This window comes from Scyliorhinus canicula, chromosome 15, assembly GCF_902713615.1.
Source record: "Scyliorhinus canicula chromosome 15, sScyCan1.1, whole genome shotgun sequence".
NCBI classification, from domain to species: Eukaryota; Metazoa; Chordata; class Chondrichthyes; order Carcharhiniformes; family Scyliorhinidae; genus Scyliorhinus; species Scyliorhinus canicula.
In genome coordinates this window covers 7,603,287-7,623,193 of record NC_052160.1, presented here as the reverse complement: position 1 = coordinate 7,623,193, position 19,907 = coordinate 7,603,287, and the positions used below count along the sequence as shown (strand labels likewise).

General features: G+C 44.7%; 2 protein-coding genes across 4 annotated transcripts in view; one reads left to right on the top strand and one right to left on the bottom strand.

Annotated features, from left to right (window-relative positions):
• LOC119978705 (lipid droplet assembly factor 1-like) overlaps positions 1-1,448 on the bottom strand; it is a 30,455-nt gene extending 29,007 nt beyond the window's left edge. Inside the window, exon 1 of the mRNA XM_038820519.1 lies at positions 1,291-1,448. The gene's annotated coding sequence lies outside the window, so the exon portion shown is untranslated. The remainder of the gene's footprint in view (positions 1-1,290) is intronic.
• dnah3 (dynein axonemal heavy chain 3) overlaps positions 1,192-19,907 on the top strand; it is a 186,555-nt gene continuing 167,839 nt past the window's right edge. For 2 of the 3 annotated variants that reach the window (XM_038820516.1, XM_038820514.1), the window contains exons 1-2: positions 1,192-1,546; positions 11,678-11,779. In XM_038820516.1, the coding sequence (XP_038676444.1) occupies positions 1,532-1,546; positions 11,678-11,779 (117 nt within the window). In that variant the 5' untranslated portion in view covers positions 1,192-1,531. The remainder of the gene's footprint in view (positions 1,547-11,677; positions 11,780-19,907) is intronic. The other variant, XM_038820515.1, reaches the window with a different exon arrangement.

Below are 19,907 nucleotides of genomic sequence, written 5' to 3'. Positions count from 1 at the left end.
CAATAGTGGACAAGCATTGGAAGTGGCCACCCGTGTCAAAGGCTGCAGACAACTCCGGGAGGACAAGGTGGAAAAGTTCACCTTTGACACATCACCGAAGATGTCATTGGCCACTTTGAAAAGAGCTGTTTTGTTCCTGTGGCAGGCAACTGATTTTTCACTGATGACACTTGCGTGTTTTCCTTAAAATTAAATGAAGTTTAAAAACCTGCCCGATCAGATGCCTGCACAAATGCCATCGATCACACATTTTATGCAGACTGTTGTCTTTTTTTAAAAATGGTTCCAATTAAGGGGTAATTTAGCGTGGTCAATCCACCTAGCCTGCACATCTTTGGGTTGTAGGGGTGAGACCCACGCAGACACAGGGAGGATGTGCAAACTCTGCACGGACAGTGGCTGGTTTAGCTCTCTCAGCTAAATCGCTGGCTTATAAAGCAGACCAAGGCAGGCCAGCAGCATGGTTCGATTCCCGTACCAGCCTCCCCGGACAGGAGCCGGAATGTGGCGACTAGGGGCTTTTCACAGTAACTTCATTGAAGCCTACTCGTGACAATAAGCGATTTTCATTTTTTCATTTCAGTGACCCGGGGCCGGGATCGAACCCGCGTCCTCACACTGCGCCATGATGCCGCCCCAAATTATCTTATTTCAATGAAGAAAAAAAGTGTCCTGCTAATCTATTGGCTGCGTCACTTATGCCAGGAGGAGGATGCCAGTGAATAGCAGCATTTATTTTGGACACATGTGGCTTCAGCTGATCTAAATTCTGTGGAAAGGTGATTTAGGGGCGGTTCTGCAGAGACTTTCCAAATGATCCAGGGAAATAATGTCTTGGCTTGGTGCCTACTCAGGGGAGGGCGGCATACATCACACTGAGAATGGGCACTGCGCAATGAGCAGGAGGGTCACACCCAGCTCTCTGCTTTCTTAAAACACACTTTTACATTACTGGCGTTCAGATTGTTCGCATTTATAACCTTTGATATTTTAGATGGCGGGTCCCCGATGACCATTTGCAAAGGGATGCTGCCACCCAGGGTCGGGAATCACCCCTTTAAAAGAGGGACGAGGTATGAATATGTAACACCCTGGACAACCTAGCAACAGAGAAGGCAGTAACAAACAGTAACTTGGTGCCCGGATGTTATACACAGCAGGGGCTGGGATTCCGACACTGGGATTCTTGGGGGTGCAGACCACAACTTTGTGGAACACACACACACCCGTGCTAACTTTAAAAAACACCCAAATCAGAGAGCTCCTTCAGTTAGAAAAAAACCCACTTACGAGACGATGTGAGCTGATGCTGTGACAATGACATTGTGGCGATCAGGAAGTTGGATAAAAGTTGCATTGGGAAAGAGTTGGAGGAGGCAGTGTTTCACTTCTCCCGTCAGAGTGACAACACTCTGTGACCGAACAAAGCGGCCCACTGTCCCGCGTCTCCCTGACCCAATAGATCCAAATCTTCACTCAGGGCCCGACTTTCGTTCGAAGAAATTGATTCCTCAATTGCTGTTTCCAAAAGATGGAAGAGCAAGAGGTAAGAACTGACACCCCCTAATCGTGCGGGACCCCCCTTTCCCCTCCCCCTGTTCTGTATCTCGCCCTCGATGTTTCTGCTGTTTAATATGTTTTAATTTTGAATGAGTGATATTTAATTGCACTTTCCAATGGTGAAATTGACTTCTGATTGTAGCTAACTGAATTGTCAAACTCAACATTGCACCCAATCAATGCATGTGGCGAAATTTATTGTGTAACTTGTCGCAATCTATAACACACACCATACACACACCATTTCAATACATTCAAAAGCGCATTGAAAAGGTCTTCCTATCCCTTCAAGAGCCATCCTCCTTGATTTATACCCAGTTTGGGGTTTTCACACTGAGAGGTTCCCCTCAATTACCAGGACTTCATAGCTTGAGGTGTGGGGGGGGGGGGGGGGGGGGGGGAGGGAGGGGAGGAGGGGGGGGGGGGGGGGGGTCGTATAGAGCATAGCCCTTGGTCCCCAGGGGGGGGGGGGGGAGGTCATAACAGTTTTCCTGTAAAATACCTGTCAAATTTTTCAATCTGAATTTGTTAACACTTGACGTTTTGTATCTGTTTTTACATTCCAATCCAATGTGGGGGAGTGGACCGAGAATTTGATGCTGTACTCGTAATTACACAGGAACTTAGTAACAAGCAAGTTGCTTGGCACCAGCGAACAGAACTGACCAAACAGATCAATGCGAGAAGCATCCAATCTGGGATCTGGCCGCAGTTTTGAAATAAGTGTCATGGTCAGGGACCCGGGTTCGATTCCAGCCTCGGGTGACTGACTGTGCGGAGTCTGCACGTTTTCTCTGTGTCTGCGTGGGTTTCTTCCGGGAGCTCCGGTTTCCCTCCACAGTGCAAAGATGTGCAGTTTAGATGGATTGGCCATGATAAATTGCCCCTTGTATGCAGGTTAGGTGGGGTTACGGGGATAAGACAGGGAGCGGGCCATGATAGGGTGCTCCTTTGGCGGGTCGATGCGGACTCAATGGGCCGAATGGCCTCCTTCTGCATTGTCGAGATTCTATGATCTGAGCAGGGAAGACTCTCACCTCCCATCTGTGTTACACCCCATACATTATGTATACACTGGGGAAACACCGTCTATTATAGGAACGATACTGTTAAACGAGAAAGAGTGCAGAAGAGATTTACAAGGGGTGCGACCAGGACTTGATGGTCTGAGTTATAAGGAGAGGCTGGATAGGCTGGGGCTTTCTTCCCCTGGAGCGTAGGAGGCTTAGGGGTGATCTTATAGAGGTCTATAAAATAATGAGGAGCATCGATAAGGTAGATAGTCAACATCTTTTCCCAAAGGTAGAGGAGTCTAGAACTAGAGGGCACAGGTTTAAGGTGAAAGGGGAGAGATAAAAAGAGACCAGAGGGGAAATTTATTCACACAGAGGGTGGTGAGCATCTGGAACGAGCTGCCAGAGGCAGTGGTAGAGACGGGTACTTTTAAAAACAGTTAGATAGTTACATGGGCAGGGTTTGGTATAGAGGAATATGGGTCAAATGCGGGCAAGTGGGACTAGTTTAGTGATAGAAACTGGTGACATGGGCCAGCTGGGCCGAAGGGCCTGTTTCCAAGCTGGAAACATCTATGACTCTATTGCTCTCCACCACTTCCATGCAGTCACATTCCATTGAACCATCTCCTGTTGCTACTGGCACACTCTGTGTCCCAATTGCTTCCCTAAACCTGTGCCACCCTTCAAAAACTCACCATTGACCCACACATCCCGTAAACGTTCACAGGTACACACAAACACACTTCCTTTTTTTCTTATAAGACAAGTTGACACCATACATGGGAGACACCATCCATCCACGACCTGTCTCCATGACCAGAGGTGGCCATGGAAATTGTGGACCAGGAGCACTTCAGAAGCAATGTGACTACAATGTGACTAGCATCTCTTTAAAGTAAATTATAGGAGATTTGCTCAGTGCTTTGCGATTTTTAAAACACAGTGGCCCTAACAATGTGATTGGGAATATAAAATCTGTGTGCAGTGAGAAAGACTCAGCAAACTGCATCATCGCTGGCAATTATACCGGAGCAGATACATCATTTTGACACGGCATCCATGACGAACTGCCCCCTGGAAAACTAAGAAATCGTTTTTGGTTCCCGCCACAAATTCCATTCCTTAGCGACTGACCCTATCCCTGCCCCGACAACACTCGGAAACAGAACCAGATTGTTTGCAAACTTGATGTCACATTTGACTCCCAGATAAACTTCCAGACACATATCCACGTTATCATCAAGACAACCTATCTGCTGCTGAAACCCTCAGACTCAGCTATTCCAACACCCTCCTGGCTAGCTCTCACCTTCTACCCTCTCATCCACAATTCTGCTACGGGTGTCCTCACTCACATCAAGTCATGTTTACCTCCCAGCACTGCACTCTTTGACCTATATTGGCTCCTGGCTAAGAAATGCCTCGATTTACTCATTCTTGTTTTCAAATCCCTCCCTGGCCTCACCCCTCCCCAACTCTGTAACCTGCTCCTCCGACCACACAGCCCTTCAAGTTTTCTCCGCTCCTTCAACTCTGGCCTCTTGCACATCGCTGATTTGAATCACTCAGCCATTGGCAGTCATGGCTTCAACTGCCAAAGCCCTGAACTCTAGAAAGCGCTCTCGAAAAACGTGCTGGTTAGGTGAATTGAACATTCTGAATTCTCCCTCCATGTACCCGAACAGGCGCCGGAATGTAGTGACTAGGAGATTTTCACAGTACCTTCATTTTTTGGGGGAAAATATTTTATTCAGGTATATATAATTTTAACAATTTTCAAGTGGAAAAAACAATAATGCAGATAATACCCACCAACAATGAACCCCAGCCAACATGGTTTACAATTCCCCAATCCCCCTTACCCACTAACTATTTCTCACCTCAACCAGCACCTCCATGCCTCCCTCTTCCCATTATTCACAGTACCTTGAAATGAAATGAAAATCGCTTATTGTCACGAGTAGGCTTCAATGAAGTTACTGTGAAAAGCCCCTAGTCGCCACATTCCGGCGCCTGTTCGGGGAGGCTGGTACAGGAATCAAACCGTGCTGCTGGCCTGCTTGGTCTGCTTTCAAAGCCAGTGATTTAGCCCTGTTCTAAACAGCCCCTTCATTGCAGTGTTAATGTAAGCCTACTTGTGACAATAATAAAGATTATTTAAAAAGATTAAATCTTTGCCTCCCTTCCTCTGTTTCTGCTCCTTTTAGGCTGCCTATTAAAACCTGCCGTCATTAGCCCCAGTATCTCTTTAAGCGGCTTGATGTCAAATTCTGGCCTCCTGTTTGGGACGTTTTATCACGTTGAAGTTGTTGCAAATGAGCCTTCTGAAAACAAAACTTCAGTGACCTCTTTGCCTGCATATCAGTTTAACATTTATTGCAACCAAGATTGCAATGCGTCTGCCTTTCACCTCTTTGCCAGATTGTTCAATTATTTAGAGAAACTGATACCTGGGAATGATAACAAGGCAATGTGGATTCAAATAAGAACTCAGAGTGAGGCTAAAGTGATTTATGGTAGTAATTAGAATTGGGAGATAAGATTGCAGGCTTGAAATCATTCCTGTCGACCACATATTTAAATATTTTATTTCATAGGATTTTCTGATCAATTTAATTTCCCCCCCCCCCCCCCCATAAGAAATCACAAATTTCAACGTTTGTTTAAATAAATCATTGCAAATACGAAGTAACAGCAGAACAAATCAAGGAGTTGATTGAAATATAATGTTCTTTACAAACTATGCGGGTAAATCATTGTTCAAACCTGAATTGCAATTTAATATGATTTGTTTCTGCTTTTAAGGCTCAGGGGTTAATTACGTACATGACAGCAAATACAGGCGCAGCAATCAGATAACTACTGGAAACTGTCTACATTTGTTGTTCTGCTTAATTTCCTGCAGTTTCCAACTCCACAAAATTGGCTTAAGGCTGCTGCTTCACTACGTTTCTATTAAAACAACCATAATCTACAGAGGAAGCATTGCAATCAGCTAATTCTGTGGGTTTAAGTTCCGACAGCAAGGACTTTTGACTGAAGCAGAGAATAGAAGCCATTTAAAATTTTAAAGAAATAGATTACTATTCTTTAAATTTAAAAACAGATCTCTAAGTATACACTTCTAGAATTTATTTTATTTTTTAAAGTATCCAATTCACTTTTTCCAATTAAGGGTCCATTTAGTGTGGCCAATCCACCTACCCTGCACATCTTTGGGTTGTGGGGGCAAAACCCACGCAAACACAGGGAGAATGTGCAAACTCCACACGGACAGTGTTATTCCTGTATCATTCCTGAAATGAATCTGGAAGCTTTAAATTCTCTGAGCTAGTGAATGGATTTGATGCATCATGACATCACTCCAGATCTTGTTTTGGAGGTGCCTGTATATAAATTGGTTTTCCAAACTAGAAGTGAACTTGAGATTGACTTGCCATTGGTTTCCTTGTCCAAGTATCAATATGCACAGACACAGCGGGGAAGAAATTCAGCTTGCACCAAAAATAGGTGTAGCGACTGATATTCCTGCCCGATGAAATCAGCAAGAAGGATGTGTATAATGAATGTACCTAGGTGGAAAGCCAGGCTGTGAGAGGGTACAAACAGTTTGCAAAGAGATATCGAGAGGTTAAGTAAGTGGGCAAAAAATTGCAGAATGGAATTAAATTTGGGAAAGTGTGAAGTTGTTCATTTTGGAAGGGAGAACAAAAGAACATGGAAAAAACCTGCAGAAAGCAGCAACAGAAAGGGACTTAGGCAGACTTGTGCATGAAAGACAGAATGATAGCACACAGGTGCTGGAGGTAATCAGGAAGGTTAATGAAATATTGGCTCTGATTTCAAGGGAGTTGGAGTATAAGGGTCAGGAAGTCTTGCTGCAACTGTACAGGGTACTGGTGTAACCACATCTGGAGCACTGGGAGCAGTTTTGGTCCCCTTGTTTAAGGAACGATATTATTTCATTGGAGACAGTTAAGAGAAGGTTCACTAGGATGATCCCTACTATGGAGGGATTCTCTTATGAGCAAAAGTTAAACAGTTTGGGACTCTACTCATTGCAATTTAGAAGAATGAGAGGTGATCTCATTGAAACATACAGGATTATTAAGGGGTTGATAGGGTAAATGAGGAGAGGATGTTTCCCTCTCCATGGGAGAGTCGAAGGCCAGAGGACAAAGTCTCAGGAAAAAGGGGAGCCAATTTAGGACTGGGATGAGGAGGATTTTCTTCACTGAAGGTCGAGTCTTTGGAACTTTTTGCCACTGAGAGCTGTGGGGGCAGAGTCCTTGCGTATATTTAAGGCTGAGATAGATTGTAGATCAGTAAGGGAATCGAGGGTTACAGGGAAACGGCAGGAAAGTGACCATGAGGAATGTTGGATCAGCCACCATCCTATTGAATGGTAGAGTAGGCTCGAGGGGCTGAATGGCCTGCTCCTGTTCTTATTTCCTATGGTACATTGTTTGTTTAGATTTGGTGAGCTACCCTTCGCTGCATATTGGCAACTCACTTACAGACAACCTGGGATATTGGGTGCCTGTGATGACATTTAAAGGCAGCCTGCGTTTTGTACTTCCCTTTTACTTGTGATTCAGTCCTGAATGATGCGAGGGACAAGTAGAGCAAGACTCTCTGCTTCTCAGATGCTGCTGCGGGATTCAGGAGGTGAGTGGGAAATGATTTTTCCACCAGGAGGCAGAGGAATCTCAAGGCAATTTGCTTAGAATGGGTGAAAGGAGGTCAATATGAGGCATATTGTACCTAGGATCTGACTGCAATGTTGAGGACATTTTATGACCTAAGTAGGGTTGCAAAGGTAGGGCTCCACCTCCCCTATGATATCCCTTGCCCAGAACTCCATGTGGCCCCATCAGGTGCAAGCCTTCTCCCCCTTGCTTCCCATTACTTTCCTGCAATCAGGTCAGCACACTTCATTGAACCGCCGACTGCTGCAACGGCCACATTATAAGACCATAAGGCATAGTTGCAGAAGTCGGCCATTTAGCCCATTGATTCTGTTCCACCATTCAATGAGATCATGACTGTCCAATGTGATAATTCTCAACGTCGCTTTCCTATCTTATCCCCTATCCCTTGATCCCCTTATTGATTAAAAATCTGTCTATCTCAATCTTGAACATACTTAACAACCCGGTCCCTCCAGCTGTCTGCGGTAAAGAGTTCCACAGAACCACGACCCTCGGAGAGAAGAAATTGCTCCTTCTGTCTGAGACAGCCACAGGAGCGCGATCTACCGGCTGCAACGCGCCCGAACGGGGGCGCGGCAGGGCCGGTAGATGCTGAGCGAGGTCTCTTCTGGGATTTACCCAGCTCGCGACGCGAGACCTAATGGGTTCACACGAGACGTCGCGATCTGTATCCCATCCATTGTGGACGGGATCAGTATTTAGCAAATCTGCCTATTAGAGTGAGTAGTTAGTCTCACTCTAAAATGCAGCTCGCCTGATCTACCCGAAGCCCTGGGATCTAACCCTTTCACCTCGGAGACCTCACGTGGCCACTGTTCAGTACTTGTCCTCACAAACGGGGACCATGCGGAACGGCACTTAGGTGGGTGAGCCAGGGTATCAGATATCACGACACAGTTCCTATCACAGGGTATCAGATATCACAACACAGTTCCTATCAGTGCACATTAGCTGTGCTATGCCAGGTTTCTGGAGACGCTCAGTGATCGAGATTATGGACTTGAGATCAGAGAAGGCAGTGTGGCCAAGAACACAATGAGTAAAGAAGGACTAAAGATAGATCCATCAAACGCGAGAGGTGTTTGCTGTTGTTTCTGCTTCTGTGAGATATAAGGAATTGGAATTACGCCTTTGAAAGGCATTAAGGAAATCAACTTAGAGTGAAATCACCGCAGCATTGAATGGGTTAACACAAATTAAGGCATGCAATATGCACAAAATTGAACAGATTAGGCAATTGTATTGATAATTGATAAGGGCAGCACGGTAGCATTGTGGATAGCACAATTGCTTCACAGGTCCAGGGTCCCAGGTTCGATTCCGGCTTGGGTCACTGTCAGTGCGGAGTCTGCATATCCTCCCCGTGTGTGCGTGGGTTTCCTCCGGGTGCTCCGGTTTCCTCCCACAGTCCAGAGATGTGCAGGTTAGGTGGATTGGCCCTTAGTGTCCAAAATTGCCCTTAGTGTTGGGTGGGGTTACTGGGTTATGGGGATAGGGTGGCGGTGTTGACCTTGGGTAGGGTGCTCTTTCCAAGAGCCGATGCAGACTCGATAGGCCGAATGGCCTCCTTCTGCACTGTAAATTCTATGTGCTCACTGAGGCCCCAAGGAAGAAAGTCGCTGAATGAAAGTGAAATCTTCAGCAAAATGATGGATCGAGTTGGACGATGAGCGGAGATGGCTATTGATGTGAAAGAGATAACACTGTGGAGAGAGGATGGTCCTGTCAGAGGTGAACCATCAACTGCAGCAATTTGAGAGCAATCTCTGTAGCCTTGGGTATATCTTTGGTGAAAGACTTGTTCAGAGATGGACTGTGCTAGACTCTGGCATTTTGGAGGTATGCACGCAAAAGACGGGTAACTCCTCAAAATGTTCGACAACAAAGATTCATATGTGTGAATCATAGGCACCAGGTCACCAGTGGGACGAACATGTTAAATATCATCACAGCGGTCAGCAATTAAGGTGGAATTTTGCAAAATAAAATTTAGTGCTCATGAGCTTATTTTTGTTTTAGAATTTTCCACTAGGTGTCAGGTATGTTGACTGGACCAATGTCACCGTGGTGTTTTTGATGTCCTGACATGAAAACATAGACATACAATCGGGCAGGGGGGGGGGGGAGGTGTCTGGAGGGGGGGGGGGGGGCATGCCCATCACCTATTCACTGCTGCTGGTAAAACACCAGTGGTGGGAGAAGCATCAGGTGGTCACCCCACTCTTGGGTCAATTGGGGCCCATATGTGGATACTTAATGGCCATTAAGGGTCTCCTCCTGCCATCGCTATTATTTTACCAGCAAGAGGGGCAGCCCCTGCCGCGTGGCGAGCCTTATAGCAGGCAAAGCGGAAGGTCAGCCCTGTTTGGGCACTCTGTGCTCAATGGAGACCCCCACCTCCACAGTACTACTCACCTCTGCATGTTCACCTCCCAAATGTTGCCCCTAGTCTCCCTCCCCGGGAGCTGGGTGCCTGGCTCCAACCACCATTGTCATTGGGGACAGGCTGCAGTTCCAGGCGTCGCCACCGCTTCCAGTGGCACCTCTCGGACCCAAGCGCCGTTTGATTGGCTGCCAGCTCTTTGAGGCGGGACCTCTTCCCAGATAGGGGCAGAGGTCGAGACCTGAACCAATTAATTCCCCGGCTGCCATTAAATCAGCTGTGGGCTTCCCGGCCAAACAAAGGCAGGCTTCCCCCGTAGGGCCACCACCTCCATGTGAAATTGCGGCCATTATACACATTTCACGTTTCTGCACCTGGGTTTGAAAATGATAAGGAGATGGTGATCTTGCTGGGAAGGCCAGTCACCTCCTGCTGGATATCAAACATAAAACAAATTTAGAATAAGTATGTAGCCTTAAAAAAAACAAACAAGGCTGTCCATTTTACTCAGAGGGAACGGTATATAGCCCTTCCCTATTGATTTTCTACCAATTTAGGTTTTTCTAAAGTATGGTTTACAAAACAAAATTGTACGGTCCTTTCGTGCTGTGGGTGGGACCATAAAATGTGCCGAGTCATTCAAATGTCGGTTGATATTGGCAGGAATGGAAGATCGCGCCAGTGTTACGACACCCTGGGCTAGTGCACGGGCAATTCCAGCCCCATAGGCCCCGGAGTCCCAACACAAGTGAATGAATCAATAATTCATATTAAAATTCCCGAAACCTTTAGCTCTTGGCTGCCCAATAATTACAGGCACCAGGTTTGTAAGTTGAAACACAATAACCTGTTTATTCATAACGTAAATAAAGATGAAATATGCTGCAATTTCAGCTGGATAACAAGCTAATTACTACCCCCCCTCGTTAACTGTACCACCCTCTACCCACGCACGCAGGACAGAAAAACACAGAGGGGTGGAAAGGGGTCAAAATAATAAGGATTAAGGTGAAAAGAACAAGAGTCCTTGCTTTTGATGATGAGTTCTTTGCAGCAGGTTTTCTTATCAGCTGATTGATCGAAATCACTGCACAGTTAGTGACGGTCGGTCATGCAGAAACATTCATTCAACACTCACAGGCAGTAGGGTTTCCTCCGGAGAGACACCTTAGCCTGTATGAAACTGGGCCTTCAGCTCAAAGGTCCACCTTTGAGTCTATTCCTCTCTTAAGACTCTTTGCCTCAAATCAAACCCAGTTTCCAGCCCGGTTTTGACCTGACTCCTCTACAGTTTCAATAAAATGACTGGGGAGAGAGAAGAGTTCTGACACTGGACTTTGAGAGAGATTTCATCATATCAGAGAGAGAATGAGAGCTGCTCCTTCCAGCTTCAGAACTAAAAGCGAAACGTGTGACACTGAGAAATATTCCAATGAAATCAGAACCAATCACCACTGGTTACCGGCAAAGCCCAGCAGCTAATTGGCCGCCACCCAAGTCAGTCTAACTGAGCCGCCGATGACCTCTCCTCCTTGAATTAAAGTCGCAGGTCCATTAATCATCCATGGATCAAAATAATAATAGCAAAAAAGAAAGAAAGGGGGAAAGAGGAAACAAATAGGGTGTAAACAAGAGGATCCTTACACTGCTGGGAAAGGCTGTAAAATTCAGCCCATGGATACCCATATATTATCAAGCTGGCTGACTAGTTTGTCACAAGTTAATGGAAAACCGATAAACTGTGTCACAAGTTAATGAAAACTGATAAATTGTATGTTCAGGTGCCAAGCCTCATAAAAAACCTTGCGTAATAGCTTCTCATCTTTTGTCATTAAAGTATATAAATTTAGAAGTACAGAAGACTTAGACACTAGTGATCAGTTACTGTATCAACCATTCTGTCTTATTAATTCTTAAGTTGAGTTTTACTAGAGTGGATATATTAGTGAAGATTCATGTTATGCTGAAAAGTTGAGAAGCAAATAACCCACTGTTATTGACTTTAGACACAGGAGCCTCCTATACTTCACAGTAGTTACACGCGAGGGTTGCCTGGGTTACCACCTCTGCCTCCTGACCACTGTAGCGAAACTTCAGAATTGTATAAGGTAAAATAATTTTTTGCAGCGAGAAAAGTATAATTCAAGTATCCGGCACACCACTTTATTATCATAGGGGAAGATCACTTAAAGTCAATTTCTAGAAATGTCTTGTCAGGTTATTATGGGGTACAGTGCTTTATGCTTGATTATTTAGAATTATAATCTAAAAATGAATTGATGAAAAACGCATCAAAGTACAGGTTCTGCCTCAGTTCTCCAGGCAGGCGTCTCAGCAATGTTTTCAGCCAGGTTTATTCATGATCCAGCACCCTGGGCAGTCCACACTATTCACCCCATCAAATTTCTTAATTTTCTGCTTATTTTTCTAGAGACTGGATTTGGAAAAGGTTACTTTTAATCAAAAACAGAGGATATCCTCACAAGTTTCAAAGACAGGAAACCAGGGAAAAGGAGGTTAATATACTAAACAGCAAGTTATTTATTTCCAAGCCTGGACAATATCCAATTCACTATTCTCTCCCCCCCCCCCACGATTTTCAGAGAGAGTCACCTTGCAGCTTTTGGCATTGGTCTGTGAGGAAAACGTTTAAAAGTCAGCACGAAAAGATCAGAAGGCAAGTCTGCCTGGGGTTGGAATCGCGGCTGCTGAGTCCATTAGGACGGCTGCAGAAGGCTGTGAAAGGAGACTTGTTTAACCAGGCGGTTGTACAACAGACCTGGTTTGAGTGCTCTTTCGGAGAGTCGCTGCAGACCCAAAGGGCCTCCTTCTGTGCTCTTCTATGATCTATGAATGCAGAGAGAAGCTACTCTCTTCAACCTAAGTAAGAGGAGGCACTGCATTGGGATAGCACCGTGTTCCTTATGTTATATAACCTGAACATTACCTGAACATACCTTCCACCAATTGAACTAATCAGAACCCAATACTCTGCATATTTCTCCTTGCTGTGTATTGAAAAATGAAATGATCTTTCAACTGGTGTTAACCTGGTCTGCCTTTGGAGAGATTGAGGAGGTACATGGGCTGACAAGGGAATTTAATTATTCTACTCCTTGGCCATAATTAGTGCTAGTTGCTGTCAGCAGTTTGGGACAACTCCCATTTAAGTAAGTTTGCTTATGGGCATGACAGATGAAATAGACAATGAAGAGAAAGTATCTACAGTAAACCTGTATATGTAAACCTGAATATGTAACACTTTTTTTTGGGTAAAATAATGACTTTTATTTTAAACGTAAGTAAACTGATGCATCAAATGAGGACATGCGTTCCAATATTCTTGGCAGAGTAGATCAAAGGTTGATCAAAGGTAACTATTTTATCCTTCTAGACTATCTGGATGAAAAATGTACCTGAAATTAAATTTATTTTTACAATAATATGTTGGATAAAGCTTGGGAACAGCTCCTTATTTAGCAGCCTTGTTTATTAAGAGTGCATGGTTAAATGTTACTGAAACATGTGGGGTGATTCTAACCCCTACCAAGATACAAGGGGGTGGGATAAATGAAAATTAAATTTGCTGGCCAAAGCTTGAGATCTGGGGGTCTCCCAATAATAATAATCGCTTATTGCCATAGGTAGGCTTCAATGAAGTTACTGTGGAAAGTCCCTAGCCACCACATTCTGGCACCTGTTCGGGGAGGCCGGTACGGGAATTGAAGACGTGCTGCTGGCATTGTTCTGCATTACAAGCCAGCTGTTTAGCCCACTGTGCTAACAAGCCCCAGGTAGGCCGTGGTTAGCCGCCCACCCAAATGGGTGGAAAGCGCCAGCTGCCCAGGGGCATGAGAGAAACCCAAAGCATGGCTCTTTGGCAAGCCAGTAAGTTGGTTGTTGCCGGGCAAGTTTTTATTTGGTCTTGGCCAAATTTGCAACATATGTGAAGGGAAGGAGTATCTTTCTGGCTGCCATTTTAGTATCCTTCTTGTTAATGGAATGTCAACTATATGGCCAAGAGGCACAGGTGAAGGGCATTGTTTAATTTAAGTACTTAGAGCACTTGTAGAGAGAGACCGCTGAAACCCTGGGGCAGTAGGGTCATACTTCGCCAACTGATTTGGGAATGGATTAACACTTATGGTTGAGGAGGAGCAGAAATTAGGAGATTACTTGGAAGCCATGTACTTCCCTTATTCACCCCCTACCCCCCAAACTCCTGGTTGTACCTTGAGAACTCCCACCGCAAGTCTCAACCAATCTGGGGACTGTTTCCTCAGTTGCGACCTCCTACAAACAAATTCCTCTTCCTGGCGACTGGCCAAGAAGTGGGTCAGGCTGTGTTCAGGCGGGTGTTGACCATTAAAGATCCGCCGGACTGTCCAGTGCACTTTAGCCCTGATGAGCACCATAACCATTGTTGATGATAAAAAATCCTTAAAAAATATTTGTTGGAAAGGTTAATCTGTTCTTAAAGGAAACCTATTACAAATGGTAGTAAGGGCTTGAAAACAAAAGGCTTTCATGCAGTTGAAATGTGATCCACCAGCATCTGAAATATCTGTTATTGTGCTTAAGGAAATGAATATCTTCCACTTGCTGGATTTCTGAACACCAGATCTGTAAGGCTTACAAAAAGGGGATTTGTCTAGACCCAGTGCTTTGAGTCTTTCGAACAAGGGAACACAAAACAACAGCTTTTGTATGAAAGTTTTTATTATTTTCTTTAATTCATTCACGGGATGTGGGCGGCAGTGGCTGGACCAGGATTTATTGGTCAACCCAAATAGCCTTTGAACTGAGCACCCTGTGAGGCCATTTCAGAGGGTAGTTCAGGGTCAACCACATCGCTGTGGGTCTGGAGTCACATGTAAGCCAGACCAGGTAAGGACGGCAGATTTCCTTCCCTCAAGGGCATTAGTGAACCAGATGGGTTTTTACAACTTTCGCTTCATGGTCATCATTAGACTTTTAATTCCAGATTTTTTTAAAAATTGAACTCAAATCTCACCATCTTCCATGGCTGCATTCCAACCCAGGTCCCCAGTACATTATACTGGGTCATATGTCCAGTGACAATATCACTACACCATCGCCTCCCTTCTGCTCTGCTGTGAGCTAGTTGATTTGACAGACGTTCTCTGTTTGTATTTCGTATTACCCCATTCTGACCACATGTACTTCCAGTTTCTCATTTTGTAGAAATAGAGTTGTCTTTCATAATCTTCACTTCCATCCTCAGCATCTGCTCTGGTAATCTAGCGCACTTTACTATCTTTCCACAATTTGGAATTTTACACAAATATGCTGCTACAATCCCAGTTGATCTTACTACGGGACGGGACCAGATGCAACCCGGGCTCAAAAGGCCAGCTGCGGGATTCTCCGTCGGTGGGATCCTCCGCTTCCCTGGCAGCGCGCCCATGCCCGGAGGTATCCCGACGCTACGGGATGGCCACAATGGGAAGCTCCATTGGCCGCCAGCTGGAACACTGCCTGTGGGGGCACGCCGTGCCAGAAAACGGGGCTGGCGGGACGAAGAATCCCACCCTGTCACTTGCTTTTAAGAAAATGTGGATGAACAAAGTCACAGGGCCACCAATTGGCTTTTAACAACAAAAAAATAACATTTATTAAAAGTGAAAAGTTTGATTGTAATACAATCTCTCACTCCCACGTACCTTCATAAATGTACACAGATCTTAAGGATAACACAGGTTACAGAACATATCTTGTGCAATAAGGTTTTCAGTAAACACAGTCAGTTTGTAACCCATACAGGCTAACTGTGGTCAGACAACGCCCCACTCTTAAACCAAGTGGCAGATTCTACTCAATCACTCTTTAGTAGATCTCTCCTCCAAGATGATTGTTACATGTATGTTTCCAAAAGTCCCCTCTCAAAAAGACACGCTTTTAAAATATTCTTTCAAACATTACTTTCCCTCAGCTGTTTCCATCAATGATCCACTTCCAAGTTTTCCAACAGTCCTTTCAAACAAGGCTTCCTCTCCACTGTTTTGACAAGGATCCGCCTCCAGGTTTTCCAACTCTCCTTTTAGTCTCAGTTCTGTCTGCGACTTCAATGAACAGTAACTTATTCCAATTCCAGTTTCCTCTGTTCCTTTAACTTCAGACTTCCTGTAAATCTCACTACATTTCTATAATTTCCTTAACTAGCTGATCTTTAGATTTCTGGCACTTTCATTCTCACTTCTTACGCTCTCACTGTTAAGCTCTTTCTACTCTAGCTTCCAGTTAAAACTAAACTCAGAGAGGTATTTTCTCTAAAAGTGACGTCGGATGCCGAGCAACATCTCATTCTTTCCCCAAGCTCATGTTTACTTTTCCCATCGTAAACTCTCAGCACAATAGAAACACCGTTTGACCTGAAATCAAAGCCTCCATACATGCAAACACCATTGTTTAACATGAATCTATTGTTGCACGTTTTACTTGAGTGTATTACGCGTTTATTGGAGTGTATTAACACGCCTCCGTTTAAAGGCCATGTACTTAACACTACTACAGCTCTGTGTATGTAATTCTGCTCGGAGTCGCCAGTTGCCGTAGTTAGACACCTCACAAGTATATCAAGGTCAGGTTCAAAGTAATAAAACTATACACCGATTAGTAAGTTCAAACGATTAATATTTATTATAACAAATATAATAAATACACATGCATATGCTAAAGACTAATACTTATTTCTACTATTAAACGACTAAATACTTATCTAAGTAGGAACCAGCAAGGTCAGGGGACAAGGCCTTTGTTCCTTTCTGGACTGCACCTTCTGTTCACTAATAGTCGGCTAGAGTATAAGCAATGCCGGGGTCACGTAGCGAGCGTCGTTTTGGCACTTACTGAACGATGGCTGGTGCTCAACGGCCGGTGATGAAAGACAGGATCTGGAGGCTGGGGTCGGAGTCAGGATGCAACAGAGCCGGAGCAAAACAGCAGATCTGAGCCGGAGTCAACAGACAGAACCATGTGCGGGGTCTACCTTTATAGGTCCCCCAAAGTCCGTGCCTCTTCGGGGCGGGCCTTTACCTGCCATGTATCGATTGGGTCTTTTCCCAATCGATATTTTCCAAACCCCCAATCTGAGGGTCTCTTCTCGATGGGTGGGGCGGTCTCTAGGGTCCTTTGTGATGGATACTTCTGGTGCCGTTTCGTCTGGGCGTCCACTCAAAGTATCCATTCAAACCCAAATGTTGCTATTGTGTGGGCCTAGATCTGGATCACCTCATTACTATGCAAATCGTTGTTGCCATTTACACCTTAAGCTGAGATCCTGCACCTGGCCATAAACTGGTTTTGTACGTGCAGAATGTTAATTAGCCTTCTGCAAACTGCTTGTCCTTGCTAAGACTGTTTTCTCCCTGCAGCCTTAGCAGTTCTCCATTTTGGTAGCCCAGTGTCCATCTTAGGTGGCTACACTATCCACAGTTATACCCTTTGATACACAAAAAACACTAAATTAAACCCACTTAAATCTATACCTTATTTCTAATATTCCATAATAGAAACGTAAATCACTGACAACTACCTTTGTTTCCTGACAATACATTGTATTTCCCCATTGTCACTGTGTTGATGTACCGTCAAGCTATCTTGTATTGTTTGAGGTTCACAGATGTAATGTTCAATCCTCCAGTGCGGATATCTGAGGCTTATTGGAGACCTGGTGCATTCAAACACACTTACTTGGCACTTTTGTAAATTCCAATGCAAGTCTCCAAGAAACTCACAAAAAGAATGTTACACTTTGAAAGCAGCCACTGGCCTATCAATTTCTTTCAGGAATATAGGACAATGTTGCTTTATTTTGCTCTCTTTGAACTTTTTCACATCAGTCAACGTTTAGTCTTTCCAGATCTCCAAACAATCGTGTTATAAAACCAACGCAGAAACGTTTGAACAAAGGAAAATGGAAATGATCCAAGTTTTCGGTTTGGTATGAAGGGTTGTCAAGTGCCTGCTATGGAATTTGTTAGTTTCCAATGTCTGCTATGTAGCACTGATATTCTCTCTCTACAGTTCAGTGACAAATGGAATTTAACCCTGAAAAGTGTGAGGTGATGCATTGTGGGAGGACTAACAAGACAAGGGAATACACAATGAATGGTAAGAGGTACAGAGGGCTAGAGGGACCTTGGGGTGCATGTCCATAGATCCCTGAAGGCAGTAGAACAGGTAGACAAGGTGGTTAAGAAGGCATATGGGTTACTTACCTTTATTAGTTGAGGCACATATAAGAGCAGGGAGGTAGTGATGGATCTGTTTAAAATGCTGTTTAGGCCACAGATGGAGTACTGTGTGAGGTTCTGGTCAGCACACTATAGGAATGATCTGATTGCACTAGAAAGGGTGCAGAGGAGATTCTCCAGGATCTGCCTGGGTTTGGGGATTTTCAGCTATGAAGAGAGGCTGGTTAGGCTGGGGTTGTTTTCTTCAGAGCAGCTAAGGCCGAGGAGGGATCTGATTGAGATATACAAAATTATGAAGGACATAGATAGGGTAGATAGGAAGAAACCTTTTACCTGAGAAAAGGGCCAATAACCAGGGGACTTCCAGTCGGGGAACACTTCAGCAGTCAAGGCCATTCAGCATCTGATCTCCGGGTAAGCGTTCTCCAAGGCAGCCTTCAGGACGCGCGACAGTGCAGAATCGCCGAGTAGAAACTGATAGCTAAGTTGCACACGCATGAGTACGGCCTCAACTGGGACCTTGGATTCATGTCTCATTACATTCATCCCCCACCATCTGGCCTGGGCTTGTGAAATCCTACCAACTGTCCTGGCTTGAGACAATTCACATCTCTTTAACCTGTGATTATCTCTCTCCAGTCGCACCGTCTGGACCTGTAAAGTCTTAATTACCTGCAAAGACTCGCATTCAAAGTATCGTCTTGCATCATTGAATTTGTCTATATATGTGGCTGTGGAAACCATCTCCACTCACCTGAGGAAGGAGCTGTGCTCCGAAAGCTAGTGATTCGAAACAAACCTGTTGGACTTTAATCTGGTGTTGTAAGACTTCTTACAATGCTAATCAATACAGTGAATACAGCAATCCTTAACCGCTATCTTTGTTCCCACTCAAACAACAAAAACACCCATCTCAGTTCTCAATCCACAGGTTAAATGCAGTTAGCCCTCAGGAACACCTGCTTTACAGAGATGTTCCTTGAGAACGAGAGATCTTGTGCCACTGCTTTAAAGAAAAGATCTGAACCCTATCAGAACCATGCAGAAACGCTAGCTGTATTTCTTCTGAAGCTGCTTCACCTTCTAATTACACGCTTCTGAACTACTTGGAAGGGAACTGCTAATCTAGCTACTGACATATCTTCTAACTGAACTATAATGCTTGCCTTCTGCTGACATCTCCATCTAAAACTCAACTAACCCTGCTTTTCTGCAAAATGCCTGATAATGAGAGGGGCCATATTGTTGGAGAGGACAGTGTGAAAACAGACTGGTAAGCTCGAGGAGATACTTGTTAGGAAGGAAGATATGTTGGGCATTTGAAAAACTTGAGGATAGACAAGTCCCCCGGGCCTGACGGGATATATCCAAGGATTCTATGGGAAGCAAGAGGTGAAATTGCAGAGCCATTGGCAATGATCTTTCCGTCCTCACTGTCAACAGGGGTGATACCAGGGGATTGGAGAGTTGTGAATGTCGTGCCCCTGTTCAAAAAAGGGAATAGGGATAACCCTGGGAATTACAGGCCAGTTAGTCTTACTTTGGTGGTAGGCAAAGTAATGGAAAGGGTACTGAGGGATAGGATTTCTGAGCATCTGGAAAGACACTGCTTGATTAGGGATAGTCAGCATGGATTTGTGAGGGGTAGGTCTTGCCTCACAGGTCTTATTGAATTCTTTGAGGAGGTGACCAAGCACGTGGATGAAGGTAAAGCAGTGCATGTGGTGTACATGGATTTTAGTAAGGCATTTGATAAGGTTCCCCATGGTAGGCTTATGCAGAAAGTAAGGAGGCATGGGATAGTGGGAAATTTGGCCAGTTGGATAACGAACTGGCTAACCGATAGAAGTCAGAGAGTGGTGGTGGATGGCAAATATTCAGCCTGGAGCTCAGTTACCAGTGGTGTACCGCAGGGATCAGTTCTGGGTCCTCTGCTGTTTGTGATTTTCATTAACGACTTGGATGAGGGAGTTAAAGTGTGGGTCAGTAAATTTGCAAACCATACGAAGATTTGTGGAGT